Source organism: Podarcis liolepis (assembly GCF_965112155.1).
Source record: "Podarcis liolepis genome assembly, chromosome: 16".
In the NCBI taxonomy this organism is placed as follows: Eukaryota; Metazoa; Chordata; class Lepidosauria; order Squamata; family Lacertidae; genus Podarcis; species Podarcis liolepis.
Window position 1 is genome coordinate 15,890,340 of NC_139567.1, and position 23,177 is coordinate 15,913,516.

General features: G+C 47.4%; 2 protein-coding genes and 1 long non-coding RNA gene across 9 annotated transcripts; 1 reads left to right on the forward strand and 2 right to left on the reverse strand.

The window, feature by feature from the left end:
- Positions 1 to 1,248: 1,248 nt before the first annotated feature.
- LOC310695644 lies at positions 1,249 to 3,678 on the reverse strand. Its single transcript, XR_014520198.1, has 2 exons — positions 3,518 to 3,678; positions 1,249 to 1,903 (listed from the first exon to the last, which is right to left on the reverse strand). It is a non-coding gene; the product is annotated as an uncharacterized lncRNA (long non-coding RNA).
- On the forward strand, positions 3,585 to 15,248 carry CD3E (CD3 epsilon subunit of T-cell receptor complex). 7 transcript variants are annotated; one of them, XM_083480305.1, is made up of 7 exons: positions 3,654 to 3,711; positions 7,180 to 7,840; positions 9,847 to 9,973; positions 12,270 to 12,500; positions 13,255 to 13,425; positions 13,976 to 14,022; positions 14,298 to 15,248. In XM_083480305.1, exons 3-7 carry the CDS (start codon positions 9,925 to 9,927, stop codon positions 14,352 to 14,354), a joined length of 555 nt encoding a protein of 184 aa, XP_083336431.1. In that variant the 5' UTR covers positions 3,654 to 3,711; positions 7,180 to 7,840; positions 9,847 to 9,924; the 3' UTR covers positions 14,355 to 15,248. The 7 variants fall into 7 exon arrangements, with proteins under 7 accessions (XP_083336433.1, XP_083336431.1, XP_083336436.1 ...); XM_083480304.1 differs by lacking the exon at positions 3,654 to 3,711 and having other exon boundaries at positions 7,029 to 7,280; positions 7,746 to 7,840; XM_083480306.1 differs by lacking the exons at positions 3,654 to 3,711; positions 7,180 to 7,840 and adding exons at positions 7,864 to 8,026; positions 9,095 to 9,248.
- A 1,012-nt stretch (positions 15,249 to 16,260) lies between these two features.
- Positions 16,261 to 21,550, reverse strand: LOC310695897 (T-cell surface glycoprotein CD3 gamma chain-like). The gene is made up of 5 exons (XM_083480835.1): positions 21,356 to 21,550; positions 19,596 to 19,805; positions 17,595 to 17,726; positions 17,385 to 17,428; positions 16,261 to 16,717 (listed from the first exon to the last, which is right to left on the reverse strand). Exons 1-5 carry the CDS (start codon positions 21,414 to 21,416, stop codon positions 16,652 to 16,654), a joined length of 513 nt encoding a protein of 170 aa, XP_083336961.1. The 5' UTR covers positions 21,417 to 21,550; the 3' UTR covers positions 16,261 to 16,651.
- Positions 21,551 to 23,177: the final 1,627 nt, after the last annotated feature.

Sequence of the window (23,177 nt, forward strand, 5' to 3'; positions counted from 1 at the left end):
TCAAAAGCATCAATTCTTCAGCGATCAGCCTTCTTGATGGTCCAGCTCTCACTTCCACATATTTTGTAGGACCCCCCCAAACTGAGGAATTGATACTTCAAAGCAGGGTTCATATTTAACACCCCGAAACCCAACACGGTCCAATTTACTGCAAAATGTGGGGGTTTTGCACTACAAGATTCTGCAAAACTATTACAAAACTTTGGCACTAGTTTGGAGATCCCAAATCTTGGGGTTCATAGTTAATGAAGCTCACTCTACAATTGTGATTCCTGGCAACTGGTATTATTCACAGGCATTTACTGCCTCAGGGGGTAGCACGCAGCCATCGTGACTAAGAGTCATTTGTGGCCTTAATACAGTGGTACCTCAGGTTAAGTACTTAATTCATTCCGGAGGTCCGTACTTAACCTGAAACTGTTCTTAACCTGAAGCACCACTTTAGCTAGTGGGGCCTCCTGTTGCTGCCGTGCTGCCAGAGCCCGATTTCTGTTCTCATCCTGAAGCAAAGTTCTTAACCTGAAGCACTATTTCTGGGTTAGCGGAGTCTGTAACCTGAAGCATATGTAACCTGAGGTACTACTGTATGCAATCCTAACTCTGCACCCACTGCTCAGTTTAGGAAAGAGAGACAGTTCTCCTAGGAAAACCCAAGCCATCTCCTATCCCTCACGTGGCTGGCTGGCTGGTGGCAGCAGTAAACACACCCAGGACACCCCAAAATTGGTTGATCCGGGACAAACAGCCACCTGCCAGAAATTCCCCCCAGACGTCACTTCCCCCTTTGAAATCCCAGGAAAATCCACAGCCCTATTCCCCATGAGGTGTAACCATCCTGGCCCTCAACACCGACCCACCCAGACAAGACAAAGTCCCAGCTCTGACATTCAGTGAGCTTGTGAACATGCCAGAGTCACAAGAAGCAAACACTCATCTGCATGTTATTATAGAGAGCTCTTGGCTACTGTATGAATATCACTGCAAAGGGGGAGAACTGCATTGGGCTGCTTTTCTGGCACTTGGAACCCCAACCCTTGGTTCTGGCTCCCCACAACTACTGCTGCACCCAGGCATGGCACATGCACAGGGCTGCAATGCTTCCATGCTAGTATGAAACATGCAGTACGCACAGAAGCCTGTGATTCTCACAAGCAATCCTGACACTCACAATGATCGCTTGATGTTGAGGCCCAGATGCCCTCTCAAGCTGGTCACCCCAAGAATTTGCACAGACGAAACAGAGAGACAAACAGTTAGCAAGTTTTATTCTATTGTAAACAACACACTAACACAAGGCTGCATTGGAAGAGTTTGAAACCACTGTTAAGCGTTTCTCAAGGTCCGCTAGCTTGCTTTTGAGCTCCCTGTTTTCTTTATGTACTTGTTGTAAATGCTTTCCTTGTATCTGGTTCTTCCTCTCCAAGGAGGTAATGCTGCCTCGGAGAGTATCGACCTTGGCCACCATCTCTTCTAATTGTTTCATCAGTTTAGCCATTTCTTTGGTGGTTTCGTTAACTTTCTGGTCAACGTCTTCTGGGTCCTGGTGTGGTTGTATGGTGTGACTGTTTCCTGGGGCCATGGCGGTCTCTGTGGTTTCGGTATCCCCCTTGGTTGTGGCCATTTTGGCTTTCCCGTCAATTTCTCTTTCGGGTTGTGTGGTGTGGCTTTTGGTGGTAGGGGTTCTGCAGGTCTCTTGCCGTTGTGTCTTGCTTTCACCTTACATACCCCTCGCTGTTGCGTCTGTGCTGTGGGTCTTAAATGTTGCAGTCGATGATTTTGGTGAGCCTCTTTCCTTTTACTATGCCCTTGTTTCGCTCTTGCTTCCCTAAGGACAGCTGACCTCCCAGGAGCAGGTTGGTTGGTTGAAGGGCTTCTCTCGGACCGCAGTGGCTGACTGAATGCCCTGGAGGCAGAATGATGGACAGACAAACAATCAGACAGAAGGACAAACATGCAAGCATACAAGAGACAAGTAAAAATGTACAGGGCAGAGCCGTAGCTGGGTGATCTTGCGCCCCTGGCAGAACCGTCCAGATTGTGCCCCCTATCCACGGACAAATTAGCTCTTCTTTCCGCCTCTCCTCCTCCCATTCAATTCACCCTCTATTAAAAACCTTTTCTTATGATGCAATAAATGATATTTTTATTTCCAGACATATCTATGGACATATTTTAAGCCAGTTTTGCACACACACCCCTCGCCTGCGCCACTCGCAGGGGCTCACTTCACTACCCCCTAGCTATGGCCCTGGTACAGGGGGAAGGAAAAGGGGGAAAGAGATGGGTGGTGGTAGGGGATTGTGTGTGTGTAAAATATTGAAGTAAGAAGAAAAATTAAGATGTGCAAATAAAAAGTATAAGGATAAGGATAAGAATTTAAAGATGAAGGTCAAAAATCAAGGTAGAGAGTTAAGTTTAAAAATGGAAGGTGAAGTTAAAAATTTAAAGTCGAAAATCAAAAATCAGAATGAAGATTCAAGGTAAAATGTGAAATAAAAAACACATATACCCACCCAAAAGAATGGGGGGGGGAGCGAAAGTTACAAATTTAAGAACTGTTTGGCCTCCCTGGCTCAGAGTCCTGGTTTATTCTGCTGCGTAGCTAACATACCGGTATCTTTCCTCAGTCTCCCTGGTGTGGTGGGAAGGGTGGGGAATTCAATTATTATTATTATTATTATTATTATTATTATTATTATTATTAATGATAAAATTAATAAGAAAAGAAGAAAAAGGGGGGAAAGAAGAAAGCAATGATAATAGAAGTAGAAGTAGCAATATTTTTAAAAATTTAAAAAGCGGGGAGGGGTAATGATTAAGGAATAAACGTAAGACTAGAGTAAAAATAAGGAAAACTGATAAAAAGGAAAGGGGGAATTGCCCCCCTAAAGAAAACGTTTTTTATAAAAATTATCTGTTTGTTTATTTCTGAAAGTCTCCGTTGGAGCGCACCAACCTGAGGGTGGTTTTCGCAGCGTTTGGAAACTCATGAGGCTTGGAGATCGGTAGCGTCCGCAGGTGGGAGCCTTTGTCGGCTCAGGCCTCCTCCGTGGGCGCCACCATTCTCCGTCTCCTCCGCGCTCACCCAGTCCAAAGCGGACCGGCTGGGCTTGCGGGGTCCCGACCCGCGATAGCGGGCTCCGCAGACCCAGCTGGCCGAGGGTCAAAGCGACAGGGAGGCAGCGCCAGAAGCCGCCGCGCTCCTTCTCCTGCGCCTCGCGGTCCCAGCTCTCCGGTGGCGCAATGCTGCGTCCCTCTCTCCAAAATGCGGCTAGAGTCGCTGGCGACTCGGGACCCGGTTCTGAACCTGGGTCTCCCCTTTGTTGGGCGGGGGGGGGGAGATCCGGGGACAGAGCGAAACGTGGGGATGATCTCCCCGCTTCTCCTCTCCTCCCGTGTTTTGCTTCGGGGTCTGCTCTAAAGCAGAGCGCATGGCAGGGCTCCCTCCCCGCTTCTCCCGGCGTTCAGCTGCTCCCCTACCTCCCCTTCTGCCTTTGAAGGTTCGATGGGGCTTCACCTTTTCTCCAGTCCGTCGGTTTAGGGTCTCCTCCGTCTGGTTCCGAACTCCTGCGTCTGGATCAGCCCTGGGTGGCCTGGGAGAGATGGCTCCCCCTAATTCGCCATCTTTCCCGGAAGTCCAACCACTGCAAAGAGTTACCGCTCATTCTAAAGCATTCCCAGGAGGAACACAAAGGAAAACTAGGAGATGTGGTCAGGCAAAAAAATATATGGGAGTGTGCTTGTTGGCTAGGAGGGGGAAATTTGGCTAGAGTGCTGAAAGGGTTACTTGCTCTAGGAAGAGAAGGGGAGGTTTGCAGAGGAGGAAGGGGGGGTTGGGTAAGGGGTCTAGGGAAGGTTTGGGGGCAAGAATCGGAAGAAAGCAACTGGACGAGTTTGGGGCATGGAGGTTTTTAAGCAGAGGTTTGGGTGGCCATCTGTCATGGATGCTTTAGCTGAGATCCCTGCACCGCAGGGGGTTGGACTAGATGTTCCTTGGGTGTCCCACCCGATGGGACTGAAACCTGAATACAGGGGAAGAAGGGAGAGAGTGAAGAGTTTGCCCGCTGATGGGCTTGCCAGGGAAGAGAGAGGGGAGCGAGCCTGAACACCGGCAAGTATTTATTTGAGGATTTTCAGTATTTGTTCATCAAAAGATTCCTAGCTGGGAAAGGCACCAGCCTTTATGCCCAAGTTGAGCTCAAAATAATAGGAATAGTTATGTCTTTCCGGCAGTGTATGCAGACTCTCCAAGTGTCCCTATTTTCCAGGGACATCCCTGATTTAGAGAAGACCTCCCCATTTCTGATTTGATCCTGGAATGCCCCACTTTTCCTTAGGATGCCCCTATTTTCATTGAAGAAATGTTGGAGGGTATGATAGGATGACTCTATTTTTAATTGGAGAAATGTTGGAGGGTATGGAGTTATCCAACCCCTGAACCATCTGAAGGCAATCCCCGTATAGGGAAGGTTTTTTATTGTTCAATGTTCTATTATGTTCTTATATACATGCTGGAAGCTGCCCAGAGTGGCTGGGGCATTCCAGTAAGATGTGTGGGGTATAAATAGTAAAATTCTTGTTATGGAATGGGACATCCCTATTTTCATTGGAGAAATGTTGGAAGGTATGGTGTATGGGTGTTTAAAAGTTTTCAAATGGTAACAACCAGGAAGAGTTTGAGAAATGGATTCTAAAAGTGCATCTCCGTTCCTCTTTTCAGCTGAGTACTTAAAGGGAAATAAATTGGTACAGTATATTAGGGGAGATCTACTGGAAAGAGCCTCAGGCGATTAAAACTACTTGGTTAGATGGAAAACTGATTTAAAATTTACAGATTGTTCCCTGTTGAAGGAGAATTATATGAAGATGATGTACAGATGGTATATGACACCAGTGCAGTTAGGGAAAATGTACAAAACTAGTTCAAATATATGTTGGAAGTGTAAGGAAAAGGAGGGGACATTTTATCATATGTGGTGGGATTGTAATGTAATTTTAAAAGTTTGGGAAATGATATACAATGAATTAAAGAAAAAGTTCCATTTAACATTTGTTAAAAAACCTGAAGCATTTTTGTTAGGGATTGTTGGGAAACACCTGCCAAAAAAACCTGAAAAACATTTTCATGTAGGCGACAACGGCCGCAAGAGTTCTAAAAGCACAAGGATGGAAGACTGAAGAAATCCCAACTAAAGAATCATGGCAAGAAAAATTGATGGACTATGCAGAGCTGGCAAAATTGACACATAAGGGACAAGGATAACTGTGACTTTAAATATGAATGGGAACCCTTTACAAAGTATTTGAAGACGCAACAAAGCTAACTGGACTCCTTGGCAGGTTTTGAATAAACATTCACAAACTTTTTATTGACAATAATCAGTTAAACAATTTAAGGATCTATACAACTTTGCAACATGCAGAGAACAGCATTTGCAGAGAAACCAACGACTGGAACTGAGGGAAGTCGGGGGGGGGAGGGAGGAAAAATGGGGGGGGGATTAAGGATGATATGTTTTTGGATAATATGTTTTGTTTAAATTTTCAATAAAAATTTTTTTTTAAAAGACTACTTGATTAGTAGATGGGGGGAAGGAGAGAGAAAGGGAAAGAACTGGCATTCGTTTAACCCATCTTGGTTTATAACTTCCAGAAAGAATCTGTGTTATTTTGTTTTTAAATTTACAAATGATAAGGGAGGCTGGCAGAGATTTACATTGAGGAGACAGTGGTCAATGGACTTGCTAAGATGTAGAATCATAGAATCATAGAGTTGGAAGAGACCACAAGGGCCATCGAGTCCAACCCCCTGCCAAGCAGGAAACACCATCAGAGCACTCCTGACATATGGTTGTCAAGCCTCTGCTTAAAGACCTCCAAAGAAGGAGACTCCAAAGACCTCCAAAGAAGGTGTTGCAATGAAGCTTGCTTGAACATGCCAGCTGGCCTTCCAGTGATGGAGACTCTTCTTCTGCCTCTCCAAGCCAAAACCAAACTTTCCTTCTTAGGAACAGGATACCATTGCAAAATCAGGTGCCTGTGTTTGAGGGTGATTCACAAGAATGCAATTGCTTCCCCTCCATCCCCATGTATTCACATGCTGCCCTGGAAGAGGTGCCAGACATCCCATACATAGACATCTCCCCAGAAGGGGGACATGGGGGATCAATGCCTCCCCAACAAGGAGCACCCCCCCCCACACACATGCCTCCCATTTCAGAACTCCTGTCATTAACATATAATAAAACAAATAATTGGTTTTTTTGTCCAGGGTAGGGGAGTAGCAGCTGGAATGGATATACAGTGGTACCTCAGCTTACATACGCTTCAGGTTACATACACTTCAGGTTACAGACTCCGCTAACCCAAAAATATTACCTCAGGTTAAGAACTTTGCTTCAGGATGAGAACAGAAATCATGCTCCAGCGGCGCAGCGGCGGCAAGAGGCCCTAATAGCTAAAGTGGTGTTTCAGGTTAAGAACAGTTTCAGGTTAAGTACAGACCTCCAGAACGAATTAAGTACGTAACCAGAGGTACCACTGTACACCCTATGCCTGAGCCCAAAATTCACCTACATCTGTAATCAATAAAGTTGTGGCTATTTCTAATCCAGATCACTGTGCGCTTGAATTTATTAATCACACCTTACATTTAGCCAGGGACAGGGGTGGGGGGCACTGTGAGTGGGCCTGCGTTATAAGAATTCTAAGGACTCAAATATAGATGTTCATAAATGTACCAGGCAAACACATACATAAGCATATAAACCATGGGTACGCAAATTAAAGCCCGGGGTCTGGATCCGGCCCAATCACCTTCTCAATCCGGCCCGCAGACAGTCTGGGAATCAGCGTGTTTTTACATGAGTAGAATGTGTGCTTTTATTTAAAATGCATCTCTGGGTTATTTGTGGGGCATAGGAATTTATTTGTTCCCCCCCCCAAAAAAATATAGTCTGGCCCCCACAAGGTCTGAGAGACCAGCCCCCTGCTGAAAAAGTTTGCTGACCCGTGTTAAAACCATGTGTCTGAAATAGTACAGGAGAGCAATCCTGAAACCATTTTGGCTCTCCCAAATTGACCTCAAATATTTCTCTGCGAGGAGGAAGGAAATGGGGAAAGCTTTCCAATTGTCTTTGGACTTTCCAATTGTCTTTTTACACCTCCCTGCAAATACAGTCTGTTAAGCTGAGCAAACTATCAATATGCGTAAGAGATTCAGGAACTAAAGCATTTTCCATCTCAAAGGAATGGCCAGGCCACCCAGAAAAGGCAATCAAGTAAGTCATTATCAGGTATCCTGGCAGGAGAGAAGCAATCTTCTCAGATTTCTGCTGGAGACCACCTCCTTCTGTGATGGTGTATATATGATGTTTTAGGGGGTGGTCTTGGGCTACACGGTGGGCAATTTCAAAAGTTTATTAGGGCTTGCGCACCATTGTTCTGGGTCTCTCCTACCTTCTTGCAAGGAGGGGAAGGAACTGTTGCAACAGAAAAATATAGATTTGCCTTGCTTTCTATGGATCTTGCCTCCATCCATTCATCTCTGACTAATCATGGACTGATCAGTCCCTTGGGGAGTTGGGAAGCAAAAGCCAAACCCCCTGTTTTTTCTATAACACCTGCAATAAACAAACAAACCTTGGGTGAGTTCCCCCACCTTTTTTCCAGAAAAAAAAAGTACTGGCAAAAAATCCCCACACTCTGAACAGTTTTATCTTATGTTTTGTTCTCTTTTTTGCAAGATAACACACCACCAGAGGTCCTCCTGCAGCCCTCTCAGCAACAGCCCTAACAGGCTCGGCTGCTGGACTACAACTCCCAACATCCCTTGCAGCAGGTATTGCCCTGCAGGATTAGAAATGCAATCCAGCCACAGCTAAGGGACTCCAAACTAACACAGAGGCAACAGCTACTGAAACAGATGGGCTCAGCCCAGGGCAGGGAGGCCCCCAGCAGAAACCTTGGGGTGGGAGCAAGGAGCACCCAACCCAGGGGGCAAGGAGGACAGCTGGACACAATATGGGTAACAGGGAGGCGTTGCCACAGAGTAGGTGCAAAACCTATAAGGGGCTGTCAAAAGGGAATCTCCCATTGCCACAGAAGTGGCAGGTCCTACAATCACAATTCCAGCCATGTAACAGGGAAACCCCCTACCAAAGGGTCTCCTGGGGAAAGGGCTCAGGCCCAGGGGTATTGCAACTATTGGTTAGGATAGCATTTTGTGCGCTCTGCCTTCCTATCCCCACTTGTGTTCACAAGCCTTCCTATAAATCAGAGTCCAAGGGCTCTGTGGTTTGATAGGAGCTCAAATGAGGAAATTGGCATGTATCTGGAAAGCCCACAGATACTCAGTGGGTGGCCTCTGATGCAATCCTACTCAAGATGAGACCCATTGGAATTAATTGGAAAGGCTGGCTTGGGCTTATACATTTCCCTGTGTCTGCTCTGCGTCGTTGGCGACGTCCCAATATTTCTGGCACAATGCAGCAGGCTGACTTGAGGAAACTGAGGCAAGGCTTGCACTAGCCTCAGAGGAGAATGTTAAGTTGTGGGTGAACATATCAGACGACACAGCGATTCTTCAAACAGCTCTTCTTTATTCAGATGCCAGAACAGAACTAACTGAGGAGCTCAGTCAGCCTGCTTATATAGAGCTCCAGAACAATTGTAACTGTTGCCACTTTCTAAAACTATCCAATCACAGAATGTCACTTTTTGATCCTTCATTTGCATACAAACTATCCAATCAAAGAACGTCACTTTTGATCCTTCATTTGCATAACTATCTACAGTATCCCCCTGTTGGCCCAGGGTGAGAACATCAGTACATAACAGAGAACTTGGGCCAGTTCGTTTGGGCTGCTTTCTTTTCTGTCCTTGTCCCAAAGTCCTCCTTTCCTCCACAGTCGGCAGCCTTTTGTGCTCTGTAATAAACAAAAATCTGCCCTTATTCCCTTATGGGGGACACAAGAGCCCTTTTAGAGTCCTTTGCAGGTTCTCCATCGGTTGGAGAAAATAACAGAGGCCAAACAGAGAATATTGAGAAGCAAAGCAGCTAGTAAGCCTGATCTTTATTGAACTGTTGCAACAGGGTGCCCCCTTCACACGCAGGAGAAAGAGGAGGACCCAGAACAAAAGTGTGTCAGCCCTTATATAGACATTTTTAATTGCCCGCCTTGGAGTCCAAGACCACCCCCAGAAACATACCTACATCACAGAAGGGGTGTAGCTCAAGAGCAATCTGAGTAGTTGTTTACCTCCTGCCTGGCAGGTTACCTGTTAATGCTTACTTGTTGGATACCCTGGGGAGCCTGGCCACTCTTTTGTAATGATAAATACTTCCTGAGCCAGGTCACAGGCTCACCCTATTCATACACAGATATACCCTTAAGACAGGTTTTGTGAATGAAAAGACAATGGGGAGGCTTTTCCATTTTCCTTTGACCTTGCAGAGCAAACATTTGGTCAGTCTGGGAGCCAAAATGGTTCCAGTTCTGTTTTCCTGTGCTGCTTCAGACATGTGGTTTATATATTTTTGTATGTGTTTGCTTGGTACATTTATGAACATTTATTATATATATAAGACCTTATTTTTTTTATTTCAGCTCCATATCAGGAGAGCTGTAGTAGGCAAGCCTTTGCTGCACCACCACCACCACCCGCCCTTTACGCTTCTGCACTTCCTGGCAGGGCTTGTGTGTCGCAGACACTTCAAGCTGCTCCGAGGATGTTGCAGTGGAAACTTTGAGTGTCTTCAGTCTCTCTTTGCTGAAAGACTTGCCAAGACTCCTACTCAGCGATTCCAGGACACCCCAAAAGCAGACCTCCCCTTTCCCTTTACAGGAGTAAACAAGGTGGCACAAATTGGATGGGAGAAGTCTAATTCAGCAAGAGCCAGGAGATAGCTGGAAACGGAGAAGGATGCACCTGGGAGTCTGTCTCGCAGCCTTGGGTCTTGTCCTCCCTTTGTGTAAGTATACCTGGCTTGTTGTGGTGGGAGGGCTGGATTGGGTGGGAGGACATCAGAAGGACACACATCACCTTGCTGGGTCAAAAGGGCCCTCCAAGGTCCATCTAGGCCTTGGTTCCTAGCAGTGGCCACCAAAGGGAACCTGGAAGCCCACAAACTGGGCACGAAGGCAATGCCCTCCTCTGCTACCATGGTGGCCCATTTGGGTTACATCAGAGCAGCCAATCCAAGAGTTTGCCCCTCGCTGATGATGCTGAAACAGGCTCTACGAACACCGCAGGAAACTCCCAGACCATTGCTGTGGTGCAGTGGATCAGTGCATCTGGCTATCAACCAGAACATTGGTGGTTCGAGCCCACCCAAGAATGGCTGTGGGCAGGATTCCTGCATTGCAGAGGGTTTAACTAGATGACTGTAGGGGTCCCATCCTGCTCTACAGTTCTATGATTGCATGCAACCAGGGGGCTGTAGGGACAGGCAGGTAACCTGGAACTCATTTAAAGTGAGGGTTTGGTAGCACCTCTGCAGATGCTGCAGGAGCCATTGTGCCAAAGGGCCTTGAAGAACAGTTTTTGCTAAACTTCCACCCAAGAAGCACTTTTAAGGGGCTGAGCAGGAGGATCACAGGTTTGGGGATGACATCCTCTCCTCCTCCTCCATGCTTCAGCCAGCTCTGTTGAGGGAGAGATGATTGGGGCACTAGGGAGGGGCCCTCGTAGAAGGTGCCAGGGCTGCCTGCAGGCGGCTTCCAAGTGTTTCTAGCCATAGGTGGTTTGGAGCACTGGGGCTTAAAATATGCCAGGAAAAGGACACAGGCGCTGGGTGAACTGGGAAATGTCCCCACCCCCATCAAGCTCAAGAGCATGTTTACATGGATCAGGCTATCCCTGGGCAGGTGAGGCCCTCAATCCTTTGAAAATCAACCCAGCAGTAGCAGCAGAGCTGGATTCCTCACAGCTTCCTTGCAGACACTAATCCTGGGGATCTTAACTTCCACATTTCTCTTGCATAGCTTGCCCCACATCTTGGCCCTGCTGCAGATTGGGGCTAGGCCCCCGCCCACATACCTAACACAGACCCCACCCTCCAAGTACTTGTCCCTATTTTCCAGGGACAGTCCCAGATTTACAGAAGCCATTCCAGTTTCTGATTTGATCCCGGAATGTCCAGCTTTCCCCTTAAAGGTAAAGGTAAAGGGACCCTTGTGAAGTCCAGTCGCGGACGACTCTGGGGTTGCAGTGCTCATCTCGCTTTACTGGCCGAGGGAGCCAGCGTACAGCTTCCGGGTCATGTGGCCAGCATGACTAAGCCGCTTCTGGCAAACCAGAGAAGCACACGGAAATGCCGTTTACCTTCCCGCTGGAGCAGTACCTATTTACCTACTTGCACTTTGACGTGCTTTTGAACTGCTAGGTTGGCAGGAGCAGGGACTGAGCAACGGGAGCTCACCCCGTTGTGGGGATTCGAACCGCCAACCTTCTGATTGGCAAGCCCTAGGCTCTGTGGTTTAGACCACAGCGTCACCCGTGACGCCCCTATTTTTACTGGAGAAATGTTGGAGGGTATGGAGTTATGCGACCAGTAAGCCAAGGAGATACATAACTATACAACCTTTAGAAGACATGTGAAGGCAGCCCTGTAAAGGGAAGGGTTTTTTTAAAAAAAGTTTAATGTGTTATTATGTTTGATATATGTTGGAAGCTGCCCAGAGTGGCTAGGGCAACCCAGTCAAATGGGCAGGGTAGAGATAATAACAATAATAGAATAGATGTCCCTTTTTTCACTGGAGAAATGTTGGAAGGTATGCTAACTAGAGGGGAGGGGGCATTGTGCTTGTTTCCATGATTTATATCCCGCAGCTTCAACATAATTTCTGCTGCTAAATGTTCTAATTCAAAAGTATATGAAACAAAACATCCTAACCGATGTTTCTGACTAAAATAGCTGTGGTCGGTTCAAATAAAAACTTCTCTGAGTTAAAAGCATGAGTCTTAGCATCTCTTAAATGCCCTGGTAGAGAGAGAACTGTCACAGATGGGAGAAGCTGTTGTTACTTTCCCCTCAGCTCTGCTCCCCCACTACGTTCCACATGGAGGGCTCCCCCCCACTGCCCTTGGCATGAGAGGTCCTGAAACAGAGAGAACCAAAGGTTTCTAAAGGCCTTGGACAAGGCTTTTCTGAGGGGCTGGTGAATGAAATCAGAGCTCTTTCTCTGCCAGAGGCACCAAGGAAAGGGCAGAGTGGAGACCTTTTTGCCCTAGCCTTGTGGTCACCTGTCTTTTCTTCTGTTCTCTAGCCTCATCTTCTGAATCGCACAAAGTGGGCATCTCTGGGCGCCGCGTGACTGTCACCTGCCCTCTAGAAAATGCCAATTGGAAATTGGTCAATAAAAAGAATGGAAATTATAATGTCACCGAAGAAAATGAAATCTTGACCATTGAAGCCATGAACAACATGGAAGTGGTCAAGGGTGACTTCACCTGTCAGAATGGCTCGGCATCCCGCAAGATTTATCTGCAAATCAAAGGTCAGTGCTCAAGTTTGAGGTTCTGGTGCTAGAAATCCTCTGCGTTCTTCAGGCAAGAGCTACTGTGAGGGTTGACTATGCTCCAACCCCAGTATGCCTCTGAATAATACCAGTCGGTGGAATCAAAAGGGGGGGGAGAGAAGAGTGCCGTCCCGCTCTTCTCCTGCTTGCAGGCTTTGTTTTGGGGCATCTCATTGGCTGCTGTGACACTGGGCCAGCTGCAGGGCTCCTCTGGTGTGGGAGGTGGAGGGATCCAAGGGAGATGGAAAGAGCTTCTTCTCCTCCTGTGCCAGAAGCCAAGTCTGGGGTATCCATTCCCTGACCTTGCAAACAAAGCCTGCCCGGCCCTAGCAGACTCAGATAAAACTGGAGGAGACAGCCGCCCCACCCCAGTGAGATCTTTCTCCAGAGCCAGATTGTTCCAGAACATCCCAATACATTTTGCTGTCTGCAGTGAAGGACAAGACAAATCCCACCCACCCCCTTGTATGTGAAGGAGCATCTACAGGCTGGAGGGCAGCTCTGTGCAGAGGCTCCTCTGCTGGACTCCGGCGCACAACAGAGCTTCCTCGCATGATGGCTCAGCACTACCAGGCTGCCCAATCCACCAGGGGATGCAACATTTTACCCACCAGGTGCCAGCAACCTATGCTATGCCACTGGCTCTGTGTACCCACCCCTTCCTTGCCCCATGCTGCCTAATTGTAGGGCTGCCCCAGTTTCCATGGCTTGACTCTCTTGCTCTCCTGGGCAGCCTGTGATGACTGCGTGGACCTGAGCATCGGGCTGGTGGCCGGCATCGTCGTTGCTGACCTGCTCATTACCCTGGGGATCATGTTCCTGGTCTACTACTGCAGCAGCAAGAAGCCTGCCACCAGTTTTGGTGGGGGGGCCGCAGGGGGAGGCACCCGCGGACGGACACGAGGTGAGTACTCTTGTGGTACACCAGGGCTCTCCACAGGGGTTACTTCAGCTTCCTCCGTTGTCCCACAGAGAAAATTGGAAGTCATCTAAGCTGGGGTTGGATTGGTAAATGAATGCCGAGCATATATGGCTCCCATCTGGAGCTGGAGGCAGGGAGGGTTGCAGATCTGGTGGCAAGGGTGGGCTCTGGTACCTCCACAGCTTAAGAATTTGGGAGACCTGAAGGCTCCTCTGGATGTTGCTGGGATGGGATCAGCTGGTTCAGGACTTGCTTCAAGGGGTGAACTGGAGGAGAAACCAGCTGGTTGGCTGGCTAGACCCTGGCAGGGATCCTGATTGGCCCAGCCCAGAGGTCATAGCAGCAGTTGCTCTGGGGTGGGGTGGGGGGACTTTACAGCCCCATCATTCTGACACAAAGTATTTCAGCTAAAGCACCCAGGAGTTCCTTATATGTGCAGACAGGGGCTGATGCCCCACGCTTAAACACCCTGCAATAACCACCTCCAATTCTTGGCTGTGCTAACAAATACCCACTTTGCATTGTCTTCCAGGCCAAAAGGTGGACCGCCCCCCACCTGTCCCAAACCCAGACTATGAGGTAAGCACAGCAGAGGGTGGCTGCCAGGGACCGGGAGGGAGAGTCTATGGAGGGCGGCCAAAGAACCTGATCACCATCGGCACTGGGAGGGCCAAGGGCTAGACTGGGCACACCTGGCAGGAAGGCCCTGCAGCCCTCTGGGGGCAGCTGCTTGCTCACCTGAGGCAACCAGGCCCTGCTTGCTGGTGATCCCCATGGCCTCTCCAGGGGGAGACAGAAATGGCCCCATCACAGAAGGACCTTTGGTGAGTAACCTCTCCTCTTTATTCCAACAGCCCATCCGGAAAGGCCAGCGGGAGGTGTATGCTGGGCTGGAGCCCAGGGCCTTCTGAGACATACCACAGTCTCTGGCCACGAAACCTCATTGTTGCTGACTGCTGGTGGCATCGCCGTCTCCCTTTGCCACGAGCAGCTTCCCTTGGTGGCAGGTGGGTCGCCACACACCTCTCCCTGAGTCTCACAGCCTGGAAAACCATCCTCCTTCTCTGCAGCTCAGTCCACTCCCTTCAATGGGTCCAAGTGCACCTCCGATGGGGTCCTTCCCAGCTCCTCGATGGCCCAGGAGAAGAGCCTCCTTCTGGGTCAGATAAGCGTCGTATCCAAGTCATGCCTGGAGCAACTTCAGCCCTGCACTGCAGAGAGGGATGTCGGGCACGGAGACCTGGGACAAGTCACAGGGACTGGGAAGGGTGCTATGGGCTTAGGGTCATAGGCCCACCTGGGCTTGCACTGTGAATGGTGTTCCAACCCTAAGCCAGCTCAGATTCTCCCGATTCCTCTTCTCCAGCCACACACCTGGGCAGGAGCTGGTTGCTGGGTTATGCAGGTGGGGGGGGGGGAGAAATGCTGGGCAGAGAGTCTTGTCCCATTTCTGGAACCTTAACTATGGGGGCTGATAGAAGTCAAGCCCTGTTCTAAGGCATCTCTCCTTTGTTCATTCATCAGTCCTGGGCCTTCTCCACCACATCAGCCCACCTTTAAGCCCCTTTGTGGTTTGGTCCCCACCCCACCCCAAAAAGTGCTCCTGTGACCCAGGGAAAACGGACGGTCCTGATTAAATAATCTCAGCTGACTTCTCTGCTGCCTTTCTCTCACCCAGCCATGCTGTGTTTGGGCACCACAGCAGATACGATGACCTCTTGGGGGACAGAACTGTATGTATTTTGTTTTGGTTGTGTTTGCAAGGAATTCTAATAAAGTGCCTTCCAGGCCAGCGTGCTGCATCACAGTGGCTCTCTTTGCACGTCATTCTTTAATGGGTTGGTATGTTCTTTGCTAAGGGGGGTCAGAAGGTCGGCGGTTCGAATCCCCACAACGGGGTGAGTTCCCGTTGCTCAGTCCCAGCTCCTGCCAACCTAGCAGTTTGAAAGCACATAAAAGTGCAAGTAGATAAATAGGTACCGCTCCAGCTGGAAGGTAAACGGCGTTTCCATGCGCTGCTCTGGTTTGCCAGAAGTGGCTTAGTCATGCTGGCCACATGACCCGGAAGCTGTACACAGGCTCCCTTGGCCAGTAAAGCAAGATGAGGCGGCAACCACAGAGTCGTCCGCGACTGGACCTTTTTATGTTCTTTGCTGGGAACTCCTGATGACTTTGTAACTAACAGGGGACTCAAGAAAATTTACGGATGTAGCATAATGGGAAAAGGCAGGGCAGAAAAGGCAGGGATTACTGGTTATGCCCAGGGTGGGAAGACTTTAAAGCTGTCAGGAAGACAGGTGAGGAAGATACGCTAGTCAGAGTGGCGGCAGCAGAAGGCAGGACTGCATTAACGCCATGGGCCAGAAACTCTGGCTGAGTAGCCCCTCAGCACCCTCTCGGGAGCCCCTCAATTCTCTCTGCTGCCCAGGGACTGCTTGATGGGGAAGGGCAAGTAGCAAACACTCATTCCCTCGCCCCAAAGGAAGTGGCAGTTGCGGGAAGAGCTGTGGTCCCATGTAAGAGCGCTCAGCACTCAGCTACCACGGCACTTGTTCCGCAGGATGTGGTCAAGGCAAGCGCAGCTGCGTTTTCAAGAAAGGCGAAAAACAGCTCCCACGTGCAAAAGGCATGTGAGTCAATGTCCAATGTGTGTCTGCGCCTTTGTGCAAGTTGCTGACTTCGTGTGGAGCTTAAACTCTCAGAGCAAACTACCGATCTTCCTTCAAAACACATTCAGCCACACACCACTCAAAAGACTGCAATTTGTTTTCAGTAAAATAAGTAATTTAGAAAGGTCTCCGCCGCACACAAATGAGATGCAGTTTCGTTGGAAACTAGAGCTGCATTTCCTTTATTATTATTGATTTCATTCTATTGATGCATTGCTTGCTATAAAACAGCTGAGAGCGAACAGACCATGTTCAAAGTGGATCGCTGCAGAAACAACAGAAGCCCTTTTGGCTTTCTTAGTTATTGGAGCCCCTTCAAATTAGAGGGGAAAGTCGTGGGGAAGGAAGAACAAAGGGATACCAGCTCAATAGTAGGGACAGGGGTTACATTTTGAAATGAAAGCACAGCAAGAGTCAGACTATTTCTACACCCTTAACTATAGCTTGAAGCAACCTTCCCTTTTGAGCTCCCCATGGCCAAAGCCATCAGCAATTCACTCTTCGCTGCCACATCAGAGGAAGAACGCTTTGTCCCCTTCTCACCGGTGGCGGGTCTTGGCCACTCCGATGTGGCTGTACTGCCCATTGTTGCGTTCTCCGAGAGGCTGGAGGGGAAGAGAGGCCTGCGGTTAGAACAGGGGTCTGTACTGACCAAGGAGGATTTGGGCAAGACTAGGGAAGAAAAGAAAGCTGCTCTGTTTCCTGTAGAAGGATAGGTGTAGGCTGAGTGCTTCTTCCACTTAAGAATGGAGGCTTAAGAATGGCCTTTGACTCCAAGCCAGAGAGGAAAGGGCTGGGAGCACCAACACACCTCATATTTGGAAACAGCTGCAGCTTCTGTTTCAAGAGTTAAGGACTCTCCCTGCTTCCTGCTACAAGCCCCACATCACAGCAAACTTCAGTTGTCCAGAAAGAACTGCAGGTGTTCTCATCATCCATTTATTCTTCCTTTAATGTATATTTTTTTTCCAAATGAAGTTGCTTTGGGGATTTTCTGCCACCACAGTCTCTTCATTTTACCCCATTGGGAGGCTAATCTCTGCCATGAGGGCTAGAAACTAGCTTTTTAAAAGAACACACAGACAGAATCATGATTCCCAGGAGAATATATTGCCTCTGCAAAGCAGCACCCTAGGCTGAGGCAGAAGAAGCTTTGCAGAAGTCAAGGAATTCTTGGATGCAAAGGGCCCCTCATTTCACAGCTTGGGAGGAGCTGTCCAGGAAACACCACCATGGAGGAGAGGAAGGGACTGACCACAGGCACCCACTCACCTGGTAGAGCTGCTCATTGGCTAATAGGGTCTGCTTGTCAGAAGCTGCAAAGTCAAAACAGGAAATTTCAGGATGACTCCAAATGGGTGATTAACACAATTAAAAATTAAATATACCAGGGATGGGAGCGTGGATGCCAACATGGACATTGCTCCCTTTTTCAAGGCTGTTTCCCCATCTCCCAGCAACTGCCTGTCCCCCAATGCTCACCCTGAGATCGTCGGCCCGGCTCCCCCGCAGCAATGCAATATACGCCAACAGCCAGGAAAAACGTAGCCACGATGCTGGCCAGCAGAATCCCCATGATCGCGGCAACGTCCAGACGAATACAATTCTGGCACACTGTGTCAAGAGGGAAAGAACTCAACATGCATCCTATGCTCACAAGCACACCTGAGTTTTGTCCACATGTGGCTTGATTTGAATAGAGCGTGCCTCTGAGCACATGGAAACTGTACTAATTTTGATGTTTGCCACCCTGGGCTCCTTTGGGGGGGAACGGGCAGGATAGAAATTTAATAAACGACAAGAATAATCAATACAGTGGTACATCGGGTTGCAGATGCTCCAGGTTACAGACACTTCAGGTTACAGACTCTGCTAACCCAGAAATAGTACCTCGGGTTAAGAACTTTGCTTCAGGATGAGAACAGAAATCATGCAGCAGTGGCGCAGCGGCAGCGGGAGGCCTCATTAGCTAAAGTGGTGCTTCAGGTTAAGAATAGTTTCAGGTTAAGAACGGACCTCTAGAACAAATTAAGTTCTTAACTTGAGGTACCACTGTAAATGGATGGTCCCTCGCCACTGAGTGACTAGAAACAACCAGCACTTTTTTGGGGGGGGATGCAGGGGTATGTATACCCCTAAACATTTTGTGAATCTTTGTACTTTCGTCCATTTACTGTATTTATTTCCCCCGATTTGAAGTATAAAATGGTGATTTTCTGGAGTCAAAATGAGAGTAACCCTAAACATTTTTTGTTTGTTTGTTTTGGAAAAAAGCACTGGAAACAGCCATTTGCCATCTGGGACTAGATGAAGAGAGACCTGCGCAATATGCTTAGCAGGATACTTACCACTAACAAAAGAACAAGCCAGCCGAGAGGCTTAAAAGTGGAACAGAAACAAATTTTGTCACTCAAAATTCTCATTTGAAAAGTATTCTAAGTTTGATGTCATTGTGTGACATCCAATGATATTTGATATTTGATTTCAGCTTCTTTAAAAAATGAAATCACAGTCAGATCTGATGTGAGCAAAGGCATTTAGTATTTGACAGCTCCCATGCAGAAGCTGCCAATCTTTGATGGTGTCTGAGATCTTCCATGCAACAGCAGGTAGTAAAACATCTGCTTTTGAAATAAGATTGTTCATTTAATTTAACGAATTACGGTAATTAGGAAACAAGCCCCAGAAAAAGTTAGTACTCTCTACCATATGCGGTGATCTTGTAAGAGAGTAAAAGCTTTATGGGAAATGATTTATAACGAATTGAAGAAAATGTTTAAGATAACTTTTAACAAAAAAACAGAAGCTTTTCTTTTAGGGATAGTAGATAGTGAGATACCAAAATTGTTTATGTATGCCACGACTGCAGCTAGAATGGTTTTTGCCCAGAGAGGGAAAGAAGATGTAGTACCAACCCTGGAAAAGTGGCTAATTAAATTAATGGATTATTTTGAACTGTCAAGGTTAACGTGTGTAATAAGAAACCAAGAAGAAGAATAAATTATTAAAGATTGGGGGAAATTTGTGGAAAATTTGTAAAACTTATGTATGCAAATAGCTCATTAGTAGGATTAATGTAAAACAAGTGGTTAAGCATATTATTATGGGAAACTAAAGAATAACTTTAGATGCAGAAATGTGGAAAATGCAGCATGAAAAATAAAATCAAAAGGAAACCACAAAAGGGAGGAAGTCAAATATATGTGCATTAGAAATGTATGTAATTTGTGTTTTTGCAATTTGTATGTTTGCAAAAATAAATAAATTGAAAAACCAAAACATAAAATTTATATATATATAAAAGGAAACAAAGAAAGCAGGCTCCACCAGGGCCATTGACAACATCACAACTGCCAGGCTAAGCACGTTCACACTGGACAGGGTTGTCGTAGTCCCCACCAAGTGACCACCCCCTCAGTTGTGTGACTCTGGAGTAGCACGGCTTTCCTGTCCCTTCACATGGGGGAGGAAGGGCTCACGCACTTCGGACGAACACCTGAAGACGTGTGCTATTGCACTCGAAGACACCTCTCGGGTCATCCAGGATGTCACCCAAAGACAGGCTAGAGTTTCCGTGGTTTAATGCATTCCCATCTTTCTTCCAGCTTATTGGGAGGTTTTTATCCTCCGCTTCGCAGTAGAGGACAATGTTATTCTTTTGCTGCTTCACCGTGATGGAATCCTCAGCAATACCTATGAGGAAGGAATGACAAGGTGGAGGAAAACACCCGAACAGAGCCCTTGGGTCCATCTAGCACTCAGAGGGACCCAAGATCAGCCACAGCTGGGATGCACGAAGGAAGACCGCAACCGTAAGGTAAAGGCCCTTTCACAGGGACACCCATTACTGATGAAAAACATAGACCATATTGCTTGTGCTGGAAGAGGAGGAAGCTACTAGGCTGACCCCCTCCTGCCATGCAGAAATATATAGTTGTCCCATATGGGGATCGAACCTGCAACCTTGGCATTATCAGCACCATGCTCTAACCAACTGAGCTATGAAGAAAGGTAAGTCATTCCACTGTCCAATAAAAGAGGAAGGGAATTACGTTAAGTTGTGCCAATAGTCAGCCACAACATTGTGCTACTTCACCCACTTCTGAAACAGAAACACGACCTTTTAAATGTTTTGTGGGAAGGGGCTTATTGGTGTCAAGGAGTGGTAACAATGCCCACATCTGGACACAGACGTCAGGACAATGTCTGCAGCCCAAACACAAACACCTGCACCTTCCCACTGCAAAACAATGGAAGCAATCACTCGGTGTTCAGCAGCAGTGGCAGAATGAAAAGGACAAATACCACACTAGGGACAACTAGGAAAGGGACAATAAGATGGACACAGCATTGTGTAAATCTAGTGTGGCTGCATTTGAACTACTGGCTGCCACATCTCGATAAGGACACCAAAGAGCTAAAGAAAAAAAAGTGGGGGCAGCCAAAATGATTAAGAGGCCAGAACACCCTCTGTCACAAGGAAAAGATAATGTATTTGTGGTGTCTTAGTTTTAAAAAAATGATGATGGGGAGATGGGACATGATTGAGGTATATGAAATTATGCACATTGGACAGAGAAAAGTCTGCTTCTGCTCCTCTCTCTCATACAAACACAAACAGACACTCACACATACTCTCTCTCTCTCTCTCTCTCTCTCTCTCTCTCTCACACACACACACACACACACTTACTACTACAACCCAGAGTCGTACAATGAAGTGGAAGAGTGGGACATTCATCAGAGAGGGAGAGGGAGAGAGACGCAGATGAATATATTTCTTGTGCAATTCTCTGGTACAAGATGTGGTGATGACAGCTATTATTAACGTAGATTGGCGATTGATCCTGATAGCCAAATGGAACCTGTCTCCTGTGGTTGGTGGTTCTGCTTTATCCTCTGAACAAGGCACTGACATTTCATAGGGTTCAACAATAGAGTCCAGCCAGTGAGGCCTGATGCCTTTCAGGGTGGGACACAGAAGGTAAATGTGGCAAGCATCTGCTTTCCAAGCATTTGATACATACAGGTTTTTGGAAGCGTTTTAGAGCACAATTACAGGCAAAAATAATACGGGAAAGGATCTGTCAATGAGCATTTTAAGGTGAATTGGTTAGTTGCCTCTCTTTCTCTTCCCACTCAAGGACCCGACTTCTTCACTTTTCTGTCTTTGTTCCCCCACCTCCACAAATGTCAGGTCCTTTCCTGAGGCTGGACTCAAGGGCCTTTGAGCGAGGTCCTACCTTTGGAGAAGAGCAATCCAAAGAGGAAGGCTGCACACAAGAGATGCTGGCTGCGTCCCATGACCCTTCTTCAGAGTGTGTGCTGATAACCCGCTTATTCTTTCCCTTGAAATGAAATTGCTCACTTTGCAAAAAGACACCCACAAAGAAGTGCCCTTTGCTCAGTGCTGTGCTGAGCTGGATATGAAAGTAGAAGAAAACATCTCTGTAGTCAGCCAGGAACAGGAAACCTGTGGGTGGGAGGCCTCTCTGTCCCCACTGTGCATGGAAATGAATGAGTGAATAGATGTTAAGAAAGAGTACAATTTCCGAAGAGAATTACAGGGGAGGGGGGGTGCTCTTGTGTTTGAGTCCTGCTTGAGGGTTTCTCACAGGCAGGTAGGATTGTATGTGAATAGGATGCTGGACTTGAAAGGCCATTGATCTAATCCAGCAGCCTCTTCTTATGTTCTTAAATGGAAGGAAATAGCCTGCAGAACATGGAAATTTAACTGATTCCTCACCACACACTATTTCCCCCCCACTACCAGATCTGCCAACTTCATGAACTGTTGTCTAGAGAAATGGTGTACTCGCTAGGGTTGGCATGCAGCCATCACACCATCAGAGGGTGGGTATTTTGGTGGGGCCAATGGTGAGGTGAATCCTGGAAACGTGAAACAGCCGCTGGCAGAAAATGACAATTGTGGGCCGGGGCTGGGCGGGATATAACTTCCACTGTGGCATTACAAAGCACTGTCTAGTATATGAGAGAGATGGATTGCATTGCAGGGTTGTTGTATAACTCCCCCTCTCCTCTCCATTGGATAGGGCGGTTTTCTCCATGTCCTGTGTGTGGGCTTCCCAAGAAGGCATCTGGTTGATGACTGTGGAAAACAGGAGGCTGAATAAGATGGATCCCCATTGGGGCTGGACCAGCGACACAGCTCTACTTAAGTTTGGCCACAGCTCTCATACTGCAACATGGAGATAATACTTGTGGATTTGATTTTCATTTCTGAAATATTTTAAAGAACCATTTAAAACTGCATTGATTTTTCACAAGAATATCTGAGTATGAAACAGAATGAACTCGGCTGCAGTGCTAGAACAGATAGACAGATATAGAAAGAGTGTGTATGAACTTCCACCAACACTTCTTTATGTGTGGGCAGCGGGTACGGATGGATATGCTGCTGTCCAAACAGAGCTACACAAAAGCAAAGCAAAACTGGATCTCTAGCCATTGTTTCATATGAACAGCTGTCACTTTTACCTTGGTGGACAAAGTGGGAAAGCAAGGCTTCAAATACAGCCAGGAAGTCCCGCCTTCAGAAACGTGAACGGTCAGTCTGATCCTATTACAGAGCTACGATTTCAAAGTGTTTTCAGTTTAAAGAACCTTCAGAGCAGTTATTGAGCTTCTGTAGCATCGGTTGCAAGCAAAAAGCAACGAAGAGGCCCGTGGCTCCTCGTGTTCCAACAAATATCCTTATGCTATAATCTTTCGGGGGCAAGAGGCCACTTCCTCGGATGCATCACCCTCAGTTGCAATTGCAGGGATATGAAACACACATCATCATATATATAAAAATTTATTAGTTTTTTTAACATATCATTTTCAACAGTAATTAAACATACTTTTACATCTTATTCAAATTTTTGACTTCCATCAATCCTGTCTGAAACACACATCATCATGGCTGTAAGGGGGGCGACTTGTGTCCAGGGAAGCTGCCATTCTTAGGAGAGCTGTTGCGAGTCAGAGGGGGCGATTTCCCCCTCCCAGCTGTCCCTATTCAGAGCAAACGGCCCTGCAAGCCTTTCACGAGATGTGATCCTT